Raw genomic sequence first — 13,607 nt, forward strand, 5'->3', positions numbered from 1 at the left:
CTTGGTATTATATTGATGATCCCGAACTCAAACTGGAGATCTTGTGCTTAAGCTGGCAACCTTGGGGTTTTGAATTGGGAGACTCAGCCTTCTGGGTCGATGTTCTATCCACTGTGCCACCATCAGTCAAACAGAAAAGGCTAATTTAGACCCTTGTGACTTTTGACAATGACTTGTTTAAAATTGTTCAAGACATAAAAGAAAAAAAATTAAAACTACAAGAAAAAGAATAATATCTAAAGGGAAATGTACCAAAAGACTTGGAAAAAAAAAGAACTCTTAGAAGATAGTTACTGAACTAAAAACAAATTCAATAGATGACTTAACAAAACTGAAATAAATAATAGACTGGGCGATAAAGGTGAAGAAATCATGAAGGGTACAACACTGAGATAAAGACATGGAAAGTACTAAAGAAAGTTGAAGGAATAGAAAGAAAATAGAAAGATAAAGGTCAACATATATCCAATCGGAAGTCCAGAGGAAAGAATAAAGAAAATGAGAGAAAAGGAATATTTATGATAAAGATTGATTGTTTTTCAAAACTGATGAAAGAGATGACTCCTCAGAATCCATAATCCAAATAAGCCTCAAGCAAAATAAACAAAAAGAAATCCATACCCAGACACACAATGCATTAAAACCACAAAACACAAGGAAAAGACCTTAAAAGTAAATAGAGTGAAAAAGTATTTCCAAATGAATTACAATTGAATTGACAGCAGAGCTCTGAACAGAAACCTCAGAGGCCCCAAGAGCAAGAGAATGGTTCCTTCACAGCGCTCAGAGAACACCCGGAGTTCCACACAACACCAGCTGAAGAGCAAAGCGGCACAAAGTCCATTTCAGACCAAGACTGAGAGTTTGCCACTAAAGAGTCACGCTAAGAGAACACTAAAGTATGCCCTTCAGGAAGAAAGAAAAAACACAGGAGAAAAAAAAATGGAATGCAAGAAGAAAAAAAATTGGTGTATAAATAAAATATATCCTACATGTATTTTGAGTTAGGGAAGACTAAGTCTCTGACAGCTGTTCATGTCTATCACTTTCTAATGTGTCTCCAGAATATCAAGTTTGTACCTCCCACACCATGGTTCTAATAAATAAGATGTTCATCAGCTTATCTATGTACAAAAATATTTAGAATTTATGAATAAAGAGAACTGCAGAACATTCCCAGCCAATGTATGGGGATGCTCAAAGGAAGAAAAAGATCTTGTCCCCAAGATGTGCATTCTACTGGCAACCATAGAGCTACAAATTAAAATTCTATTATTGAGTGGTAGCAGGTCTCTCTAAGTTTTGATTTCCAATTTAATCATTCTGTCTAATGAGAATATATTGATAGCATTATTTTCAAGATATATTATTTAGGGGGGAAAAAGCAGTGATTGGAAAAGGTATACAAAGAAAAAGAAAATTTACTTTTCATTATATGCTTTCTGTCCTTTTATTTTTACTATGTGCATATACTGCTTGTTCAAAATACGAATGCAGTATTCAGGTCATTAATTTAAAAATAATATAAAAAATCTAAAAACTGATTTTGGTTTGCTTTGAATAAGAAAAAAGGAAATACAAATTCTAAGAATTCAATGGTATAATATAAGTTATATTCAAAGGTGGTCATGAAAAATATTATCAATGTATTTAAAACAAAAGTGAGAATCTTTTACAAATTTCCAAATAATTCCACTTGACTTTTTTTTCTTGGAGACCTTCTCTCTAACAGCTTGAAAGCATTTTTTTTCTATTACATTAACTCCATGATGTGTCCTCATTTCCAACGTTAATTAGGTAGGCATTACAATAAGAGTCTGAAAAATTTCCCCATCACAGTTGTTATCTATTATACATGACGGATGCAAAGAAGGAGTGAGCAAGACTTTTTTTCCAATTAACCTGAAGGACTTTGAAATGATATTGAGATTTAAAACTGAGAACTTTTAACTACTTTTTAAATAGTACAAACACAGATTTCTAAAAAAAGTTAATTTTTTTAAAGATTTGCATTAGAACTAAGATAAAGCAATTTTACGAAACGCAAAGAATGCATTTAGATCAATTAAACATTTTAAATGACTTCACTGTGGTAAAATTATACTTACAGCTGGTTTATAATGAATCAAAATAACTAGAATTGTGTCTTATTCTTAACCCTTACTTCACAACATCGCAGGGTATCTCCAGTTAATTCAAGGATGTCGAAAAGCTTCAAACACTTATGTACATAAAATACTACTTAATATGTATAAAACAATCACATCAGGTATCATGATGCTGCATGCCTTGCTTATATTATTTTATTTAATCCCCAAACTAACCCATGAGGCAGATATTATTATCACCTTCATTTTACACATGTGAAAATAAAGGCATAGAAAAAATAAAGTAACATAGAAAAGACCACATAGCTGGTCAACAGTAGAGCCAGGACTCATGCCAATTAAAATCTCTCTGATTTTAATTTTTGTATTTTTGACAACTATGCTAAATGCTCAAGTGAGGATCAGGGTTTGTCATAACTTTAAGCAAACAAGGGGTTAAGAGGTTAAGGATTACCAACTTAAAAGAGATGTGTCATAAGTACCCCAATTTAACTCATATGTACAGCATGGTTAAAAGCCTTTGGACTTTTTGTTCTATTAAAATAAATTAATACCAGGAAAAAGTAATGTGATTTAAACCCCTAATTCGCCTAAATTTCATTCATCACATGTGATTCATGCATCAAATTTAATCCAATCAGTGTTATCATCAGAGACCATGTTTGAAGATCAGATAGGTCTAGTCATAAGATGACTGAAAATCCCATGTTGAGGATCAACAGATCCCTCCATGGGAACATATGTTCCAGGTTACAGTCACCAAAAGATCTGCTTCCAGGTCTTGTCTCTTCTCTTGAAAAATTCAGATCTGGAACAGTGACTTGACTAGACACTGCAAAAGACCAGAAGCTGATATCCCAAATTTTATTTATTTCAATAAAGTTTATAATGATTTTTGTATATGAAGTTTAGCTAGAGCAAAATAAATTTAAAACAATATTTTTAAAAATCACCTTTATTGGTAAAGCAAAGGTATCTAGAGGTTTCTTTTTCCTTTTAAACTATATTATCTCAAAATTTTTATTGTCTCCCCTTTTTCCCACAAAAAGATATACATTTTAGCAATGGAATTTTACTGTAAGTCAATTTGGTGATTAAAAAAAATATGCTATGTAGAAATGTTTTGAGAATTTTCTCTTGCTTATAAATTTTTTTAGCCTTTCATGTAAAACAATATAAAATAATGTAAGCTTCTGAAAATATGCCTTTTTTAAAAAGTTATGTAATTATGAAGTCATTTCAATATATTTCTTTAATGATGAAAAATGTGCTAATTTAACCATATCAGAAAATGTTATATAATTTAACATTAATAATAAATGCTAACTATACATGCTACTAGTAAAATAACTTTGTTACTATCAATGAAATAAATGGTTTTTATCACCCATACTATAACAGTAATAATATAAACTTTTAAAAATCAATCAACCTCAATCAAGTTGCAGTTACCTTTGAAGTAAAGCAATGTCTTCATGTGCCACATGCTTCATTTGGTCATTTTGAAACTACAGACACTAAAAAGCTACAAAAACACTTAGGAAATGTACCTTAAATTTATATGCATCTGACTACTTCTAAAATAATTAAAAATCTCATCTCCTGTTTTAAGGAACATTATTTTATACACAGAGGGTGGGGCATTTATCACCAAAGTGTCTGATCTCCCTTTCTTTAATATTGCAGGATATTTTTCTTTTTAGCTTGCCATTTGATACCAACTTTTTCCCAGTTATAAACATTTGATTTGATTCAAGTCAGCATTTACTTTACAGAGAACTGTCAAACATGCTTTTAACTCATGATTAAAATATTTACTTTCGGTATAATAAGACAGCTTTGCATATTAATTAGATCATCGGACACATTGGCTGAAGCTTAGCAACTGTGCAATAAATACAATATAGCAGTGATAGAACTGTTAAACCTCAGCACATAGATTTCTGATGCATTTTATTGTTACCCAAGAATAATCACCCTGCTAAATCCAAGCCAAACACCTGATGGAGTATTAGGATGTTTAATTAAAAATGAAGTTGTGCTGTACATGTGGGTGATTTTACACAGTGGCTAAAAAAGGCGCCATGAAAAATTAATTTTAATCAGTAAAAAGCAAACACAAAGCCCCTTTGTGAAGTTGGTGAATGAATTCAACCATTCCACTAATATATACGTGCTGCAGAAGGAGAATAAATGAATTAGGAGGAACTGGTTCAGGGAAGACTTTCTCAACTGAAGTCACCAGGGTTGGTAAATGTCACGCACATTAAGACTGTCTTTCAAAAACCCATAAATCCTGTTACTTCATCCTGAGTGATTCCATTGTGAAGGCCTGACAGATGGCCACTGGGCCAGGAATTAATCTCCCTTCTAAGCTATCAGGCAGCACCCAACCTCAGCAGGCCAAATTTAGACCATTTCTATTCTTAGCAAATCTTGAAAATCCTGGTATTTTCCCCACATTGGGAGAGAAAAACTGCCCCAGTCTTTATTGTTAAAGAAAACAGGATTACTTGGCAGTTGAAAGGGTAAGCGTAACAAAAAGCACAGATCTCGTGAGGGATGAGAGGAGAGTGAATTCCTGAGCATACACCATGGCATAGGAAAAAAAGAAGGAAGGAAGGAAGTAGTGAAGGAATGGAGATAAGAGAAAAGAGAAAACAGTGGACTATGAATCAGAACACCTGAGTTTGAAATTGCAGATCTACCAGGAAACACCTTATATAAGTGACTTCATTTCTTAGTGTCTTAATTACCACATCTGACATGCAAGAGTACAGAAGTGACCTTGAGGGCCTCTTTAAATGAATACTCAAAAATGTCCAGCAAATACGGAAGCAACCACATCATCTTTGCTTTTTCTTCTAATTGATTACTTATGCCATTAAAAAAATATATTAACCAAATATTTGTGAAGCACCTAACAATGTACAGGCCTTATAATAGGTCTCAAAGATTTAAAAATGAACCAGATACACTTTTTATCCTATGCAACTCAACGTCTGAGGGGGTGGAAATGGGCTGAGGAAACAGAGACCCAAGAGGCCAAAAACCGGGCAGATAAGCAGGGGCTAAATCTGGAAGGGCCTATATGTCATGGTCAGGTCATGTTCATAAATGTGACCTTTATCTTCAGGGCAACAAGGAATGCTGAAGTTTTTTAGTATGGGATGATAGGATACGGTTTGTGCTCTGATACTCGGTAGAGACTGGACTGCAGAGAGATTTACCTGAGGGCCCGAACTGCTACGGTGTCCTCCAGAACGGAAAGAAATGGACCTTAGTGAAGAAGAGCAAAAGGACTTGACTAGATGTGAATGGCAATAAGTAGGAGATGAGTCCTTGATTACTGGCTAAGAAAACTTGGTGGATAAAGGCTGACGCAATGAATAATAGACGTGAAGAACCAGGTTTTGGTAACAGAGAGGAAGAGGAGCTGAGTCATGCGTCATGGAGGAGATGATGCATTCAGTTTGGGGTCTCTGGATTTCCCAAAGAAACACACTGGGAGGCATTGAATATTTGAGTTTGAATTGCCCTCCGCAGAATAAAACAGCACTTAGTTCTCTCTATGAATCATGAAAGATTCTCTCCTTAGCGGTTCTTAACTATTTGGGAATTATGAAGCCATCTGAAATCTTTAAATGCTGTGGTTTCTCTCTGAAGAAAAATGTACACATACACAGATATTCATGAAGACATGGGCCCCAAAGTCTATACACAGACCTGCAGGGGGGTCCAGGAATTCCAAGTTAAGGATCTCTTGCAGGAGGTGGAAAGAAAGCAATGATCAAAAAAGGAAGTAACTTCCAAGTGCTTTGCTCCAAGTAGATGAGAGAAACATGGAGAATGATTTGATTGTTTAGAGTTAGTAGGACAAGCATCGCCAGATAGCAGATATGGCAAAAGTCTGGCTTGATGCTCACCAAACCAGTTTCATCTTTCCGGACACTCAGCTCAACAACATTTTTCTAAACCCCTTGAATTCATGTGATTAGTTCTTACCAATAGTATGAGAGAAGGATACTTCTCACGTAAGGTAGGAACAGTGGGTATGTACTCTTTATGGCTTCTTCATACAATGGTGACAGCAATGGAGAAATCCCAATCCCAGTCCCCTTCAACTCTCACCATCTCCACATCCAACAAACTGAACTAAAGTGCATGAATAATAATTAGCTTTTTGTATTAACCAATGAAATCTTGGAACTTGATACAGAAACTGATGATAGTTACTTTTAATAGTAAAGTATCAATAATAATAGTTATCATATATAAGGTCCACAGGTAAACAAAATAATTTTATACTATCTTCTTTAATTTTCCTTATTGCACCTACTATTTTATTTATAGACCCGTACACCCCTAGACAATAATTTTCATGCAGACAGGGCCTCTATTTTGTTCACTGCTAGATCTTGTTTCTACATCAGTGCTCAGCATATAACGGATCCTAAATAAATATTTGTTGCAGAAATAAGTAAAAAAAATATTTTACATGAGCCTCTTCTCATCTAAAGTTATTTTTATAAAGGGCACAACTTCTAATTATAACTGCATCAACCAAAGTGATGGCGTTGGAAGGTGCAGGGTTAGGGGCTAACCTGGAGCATAACTGGGACAGATGCTTTGAGGCAAGTGGCACTATTACACTTTCTCAGATAGGAGGCAGGGATCCTTGCTTCTCAAACAGTGTAATACGAGCCTGGGTCAAGAGACTCTGGAAGGCAGGGATCAATTATGACCCATTGTTTCAGAGCACCAAGTTTACTCAATGGTATGTAAGTTAAATATTTTCATATATTATAAAACAGAAATGAATAAATTTTTAGAATAGAACATGGTGTTTTGAAGAAATTTTATTTACTCTTGTGGTGGGCCATTCTAGGACTTCCCTGGAAGAAGGTTTTCTCTCTCCTTTGTCATTAAAGTGATTTCAGGGGAAACTTTAAAAAACACAGATATAAAGAGAATGCATGAGTTTAGGAGTAGAAATACCTTTGTATTATGCTGCTAACTCTGTGATTTAGAAAATATTTAATCACTCTGGACCCCAATACAGTCATCCCTTGCCATAGCATGGTTCACTTTTTGCTGTCTTAATGTATCGCAGATTTGTAAATTGTGTATATCTATTTTTGTAGCATGGATTTTTTCCTATATCGTGGGATTTTGAGGTATATAGGCATTTTTATATATTTATTATTTTAATTATTTTGTGGTAAAATAAGCATTTTCTAGACTAAAAATGGAAAACAATATTAAAAAATATTAATTAAAACAGTATTCACTGGTGAGTACCCATATAGAATTTTATATGTTGTTAAAATTATGTAGGTATAAGAGTGTAGAAAGTGTTTAAGAGCATAGGAAGTATTTATAAGAGTATGAAAAAGGTTAATAACAGTGTGGGAAAGGTTTATAAGAGTGTGGGGAGGGTTTCTAAAGCCTTTAAATATATATTTATATAAATAATAAATATAAGGTCACTACTTAGCAGATTTTTGCCTATCGTGGGAGTTTCTGGAATCTAACCCCCGTGACAGATGAGGGACCGCTGTATTCTCATTTGTAAATGAAGATACTATCTATCTTGAATGAGATTTATAATGAATAAGTTAATGTATAGAGAGTACAAGACACTGAGAAGTTATGTAAGTTGCTCAAGGCTATAACAAGTAAGTGGTAGAACTAGATTTTGAACCCACATCTGTTCTTCTCAAAGCTCTAGATTTTATATTTTATAGATAGCTATGGAGAGTAAGTCTGGGATCATCTTTTTTTTTAGATTGGAAGTTCATGAATAATTAAATAAAGAAAGCTAAATATTCTGTTGGGTTATTTTTAACTCTGGTATTAAATTTTACATTGCTTAAATTAATCTTATGTCATTCTAGATTTTCACAGTCTCATCACATATTTTTCCAGCAGTAGCATAATATGCAGATTGGGCATGGCCATTATTCATCCCAGATTTTCTGGGACAGCATTTATTTCAAAATCCCAAACCAGTTAAAAGCTCTAAAAAAGTCAGTATGTCAGTACTGACCCTGCACCAAAAGCAATGTGAAATATCATATTCAGGAAATATGGTCGCCAGAGAATTGTTGCTACACAGGACTGCAGTATACCTTGACATGCGTAGATACACTACTGGAGATCACAGCATAGAAATTCCATAGAAACATTAGACTCAAAAGACCTGATTTTGATCTAGCAAGTCCTATGATAGGTAATTACCAGAAATTTGTGTTGTTAACAAGTTAACAAGCTCTATTCACATGCACAATGAGCTTGGAAACTCCTGATTTAGGAAATGATCCCTTTAAGAAAGAGTCCCACCAATAAAAGAGAGCCACTATGTGTTTTCTACTAGGAACCTTTGTAACCAGTTAGTCACTGAAGTTTGAAAAACACCTCGTAGAAGTTAGAGAAATGATCTAGGGATACAAACCCTTCTGTGAGCACTCTTCTGCTAACAGTGGTAGTAGCTAGTCAGGAAACGTTTCACTTCCCAAATGAAGCGAGACATTTTCTCTTTCACATTATGACTACTTAGCAATTTTATTAAACCACATAATTTTGCAAGTAGGATCCAGGCAAGACACAGACTGCTTCTATTGTACTGAGACTCACGGCTGCCCTGTGGATGGCAGCCACCAATCACAGTGGCTGCAGCTTTCACTTAGAAATTATCTCTGAACCCATGTACCCTGATTGACCTATGTCACCCCATTAAAATTAATAATAAAAAATAAAAAATAAAGAAATTATAGCCAGGCTTTCTGAGTCATCTGCTATTAGAACCTGCTTGACCTAATGCAACCAAAATTGCTACTGACATGATTTTAATTAGCACCTAATATTCAAAAGACTTGTTTTTATTTTTTATTCTCAAGGTGTACTTTCAATTGAAGAAACATCTTACTTTGCATCATCAGCTATATATGAACTATATGTATTTTTAAAATATTCCTTTTTAAAGTTTCTTCTACTACTATCCATCAGAAAGAGCAAGTAGAAGGAACCTACGTGAGGAATGATTGAGGAGAAGAATTTAAATACTTTGTAAATAAACAATAAATAAATATTGAGTGGGCCAGGTAAAAATTTATTAAAAATTTCTCAACTGTGAATGCAGACGGTAAGGTGTCCTAGGAAGTGAGTTGGTCATAAGCCTAAAGAGTATGCTTTAATATAGTCAAATCAATTCCAGGACAAATGGGCTCTAGGCGAGTAAAATAAATTATGAAGCACAAAATCCTAGGCAATCTCACACAACTTTCTGAAAACATTTAATATGTTTCTGGTGATAAGAGCTGTGAAGACCTGCTTAGAGTGACTTTGGAGAAACCCCCAGTGAACACACATCGCTGCAACCTCTTCTTCTCCCTCTGAGCACTTCCATATTCACAGCTCCATGCTCGAAGAGCTCAACTGATACATCATTTTCCTCATGGATTACTTTATACATTAGTGTAAAAATTCATTTTCTAGAAGATGGAATGAGAGTCTTACCTGTTTCACAGCTGGGCCCAGTGAAACCTTGTGGGCAGGCGCACACGTTAGCTGCAATGCAGGCTCCCCCGTTCCTACAGCCATCTTTGCAAAATGCTAAAATAATTAAGATACACGATTTTAGCACTTTAGAAGTAGTTCAAGAATCTCGAAATCCCTTTTCTTTATTCCCTTAGACATGTGGACATCAAATTATACATGCTATTTTAATTTTATATTCATACAATATTTTCCAAACAGGTAAGAAACTTCAACACCACTTGTAAAACAACGGTCTTTCTGATGTTAATTTTTTTTTATCTGTAATATAAAATAATGAACTTTCTGTTTCAAAAAACAGTAATCTTACACAATAGGAAGTGTAATAGATTTAGGATTTTACATCATTATAACAACGTAGCTTGAAATCAAACCTAAAAAATGGCTGCTATCATTAATAGTTTTTTTAAAGAGCAAACCACTATCTAGAGAATGTAATAAGGAAATAGAAAATGACTAAATCCTATGAGGCCATGATCACTGTCCAGAGTGCCAAAATGTTAGAGAAATACCCCATCTTTCAAAAAAGTTTTAACTCAGTCCTGGTGAATTAGCTAATAGTAAGAACAATTTGTTACAGTGTCTTCAGAAGGAGTCTTGCATTCCCATGCTAAGGATAGATCAAGATCTAGGATCAAGGGTAAAAAAAAACTTCATAGTCTAGTGTCTTATAGTGGGTTTGTAAGCAAGTAGGACAAAGAGTCAAGGTCTGAGCCATTGCAAAGGTGATCTATTGAGATGTGCTGCCTTCCAAAAGGTGAGAAAGACAAGATGTCTGAGCCTGAGCACCCTTAGAAGCTTGTTCCTACTGTTTGGCTCAGGAAGGCTCAGGGGCTGCTCCCTCAGTCTGGTAAGCTCTGTCACAAATGAACTAGGCCAACCTGTCACGTTCATTGGGGCAAGGCCTTCTCCACAATGCTCTAAATTAAAGATTTCCATAGACTTTTCCAAACCAGGGTAATCCTCTGGTCCATCCATATCTGTGTCCAGTGTTTTACTGGAGACCAGGTCTTGAGACCTGTGCTCCTGGGCCACTACATTAACAGTCACCCTTGTTATTTCCCCTCCTGCCCACACAGTGTTATAACACATTGATTCTAGTAAACTCCAGGATGATAGACATAAGTCTATTTGAGCAGTGGGAAGTTTTGAAGCTTAAAATGCCTAAATTAGACAAATCAAAGATAAATCATATGACATAATAATGAATATAGACTTTATCCTATGGGAGTTGGTGGAGTTTCCAAAATAGAACCTCTATTTCCCTAGCGAATTAACAGGTAAGCCCATCTGAAGAAGGGAAAGAGGGCGTTCATGAAAGAGTGAGTTAACAGGGGGCAGTGAACTATGGCTTGGAATACACACCGAGGGAAATGAAGATGAGCTCAACGGGACATTTAAAGGAATTATTGATTGGTATTGACAAAGAAGCTAAAACTGGAAACTATAAAATATAGAGATCCAATATTCCTAGTTAATTAGTACCAACAGCTCAAGAAAGAAGGCAGAGAGAAAACTAATGGTGAGACTCACCATTAGTGAACTCAAAATGAAGATATTTCAAACTGGAATGTGGTGCTGCAAAATAAAAAGCTTTCATGCTTGGACACAAAAGGAAAGATCTGAACCTGGGAGAAGACTGGCAAATGGAACAAAAAGGAAGGGTCAGGAAGCTCAAGAGTTGTAGAAGGGACAGAGGAGGCAGACTGGAAGCAGGGGCCCTGGGTTCAGATAATATGCTGAAGTTTAAAATTTCAAAGGCGGTTCTGTAAAAGAATGCCTGGGATGTAATCTCCCAGAGAGGAACAGAGTTGAAAACCACTGTGGTTCAAGTCAAGGAACACTAAATCAAAGTCGTTGAATAATTTGGTCATTTAACACTGATGTAAGCAGGAGGAAGACTATGAGCCCCCCCACCCCCAGGCCAAGCTTTCACTGACTGTGAACAGTGCACAGAAGGTAGATGACAGTGATGAGAAGGGGTGGAGGCAGGCAGAGACGGATTGCATTTGTCCCAATGGAAAAGGTGTTGGCATTGAAGGCTCTTACCTTTGCACGTGGTTCCATTTCCCGTATAGCCTGGCTTGCAAACACAGTTGTGTCCTCCAACAGTATTGAAACATAAAGCATTTTCATCACAGTTGTGCTGATTTGTGATGCACTCATCGTGTTCTGAAAGGAGGAATATAATTTTCTTATTCAGAGATAAATTCTCAAACTGTACCTGCATCTTGGTTACTGTATATCTTTTTTCAAGCACAGACATACACAGATATATAAGAACTCATATTTTAAAGTATTGTATATTCCTCTTGAAGTACATACATAGTTTACATTCCCATAAACCTTGAATACGAAAGGATTCAGACAAAAGGCCCACAAATAGTAGGAAGGAACAGAAAGAGAGACTGAGCAAGGATGGGGATAAATTCTCAGAAGTAGAATCCAGGCCCAGTTGTATATGGTCTCTGTGGTTAATATTTAAGGAGTTATTCTCATTAAATATGCTTGCCAGCTAAGTTTTTCCTGCAGCATGAGAAGGCTGACAGGGAAGAAGGCGATCGCACTGCTCCTTGAATTCTGCCCTCCAGGGAAACGGAGGTGAAGCTTTGGGAGTTAGGTGCGGTAACACCCACATCCACACTTGCAGGCATGAAGAAACGTATACAAACTCCTAGGGAAATAATTGACCTCATGAGTAAGTTCTCTCCTTCTGCAAACATAGCATTGTACTTTGATTAACTAAGACAAGCTTATCTTTATAATATAAACAAATATAAACTTTAAAATATTCAATCAATATGATACTCCCTTTAACTGTGTATAACTTGGCATTTTTGTAAGCACAGAAGTATCCTGCCCAACTTCACAGGAATATTATAATTTCAGAATTCTAGCTTGGTGTTCAGCAAAATGTAAATGTAAGAAATAAGTACAGTGACTATGAGAAAGGAAACAGCTCTAACATCAAAATCAAGAGTAGTAGAAATAAAATATAAGTGAGAAAGTGCATACAATTTAGTTCAGTCATCCAAAATACCTATTTACTAATCATCTCTTACATAAATGTTATTTTAAAAATAGTAATTTAAAATTAAATATATATTTTAATATATTTACATTGATCAAGCCATTAATTCACTATGATGTAATTCAGCAATTTTTAACTTTTTTTTTTTTAATCTCATGGCACACATAAACTAATTACTAAAATTCTGTGGCACACCAAAAACATTTTATTTCTTGCTAATCTGACAAAAAAAGTATAATTTTGATTCATTCACACTAAATGGATATTGTTTTTGTTGGCTGTTGTCATTTTTTTAATTTGACAGTCTAAGGGAAAATAGGTCAGTGCTCCTGACTGAAAAATCAGGTATTACTTGTTTTAAAAACTCTTACAGGCCCTGGCATTGGCTCAGTGGTCCCGGGTTCGATTCCCGTCAGGGCACACAGGAGAAGTGACCATCTGCTTCTCTAACCCCTCTCCCTTCTCTCTCTCTCTCTTTTCCCCTCATGCATCAGCCTGGGCACCTACTCCTCAGGTGCTAAAAATAGCTCAGTTGCAAGCACAGCCCTAGATGGGCAGAGCACTGGCATCAGTGGGGCTGCCAGGTGGATCCCAGTTGGGGCATATGTAGGAGTCTATCTCTTTGTCTCCCTTCCTCTTGCTTGGAAAAATTTTTTTTAAATTAATTAAAAAAACAAAACAAAAGCTCTTGTACTCAAAGGTTAAAAATCGTTGATGTAAACCATCAAAATAAAAATAATTACCGTTCATTTTAGAACTCTTTATATTCCAGACAATATACACACACACACACACACACACACACACACACACACACACAATTCCAGAGAGCATATTATAATAGTAATATACCTAGAACTTTGAAAAATGGTCTTTTGGCAAATATAGTTAAGATTAGACTTATTTTTTTA

At 35.4% G+C, this 13,607-nt stretch overlaps 1 protein-coding gene across 4 annotated transcripts in view; it reads right to left on the minus strand.

Annotated features, from left to right (window-relative positions):
- NELL2 (neural EGFL like 2) overlaps window positions 1–13,607 on the minus strand; it is a 489,520-nt gene that overhangs the window by 98,266 nt on the left and 377,647 nt on the right. For all 4 annotated transcript variants that reach the window (XM_066369010.1, XM_066369011.1, XM_066369013.1 and 1 more), the window contains 2 exons: window positions 11,715–11,837; window positions 9,627–9,722 (listed from right to left, as the gene is read on the minus strand). In XM_066369010.1, the coding sequence (XP_066225107.1) occupies window positions 9,627–9,722; window positions 11,715–11,837 (219 nt within the window). The remainder of the gene's footprint in view (window positions 1–9,626; window positions 9,723–11,714; window positions 11,838–13,607) is intronic.

This window comes from Saccopteryx leptura, chromosome 2, assembly GCF_036850995.1.
Source record: "Saccopteryx leptura isolate mSacLep1 chromosome 2, mSacLep1_pri_phased_curated, whole genome shotgun sequence".
In the NCBI taxonomy this organism is placed as follows: Eukaryota; Metazoa; Chordata; class Mammalia; order Chiroptera; family Emballonuridae; genus Saccopteryx; species Saccopteryx leptura.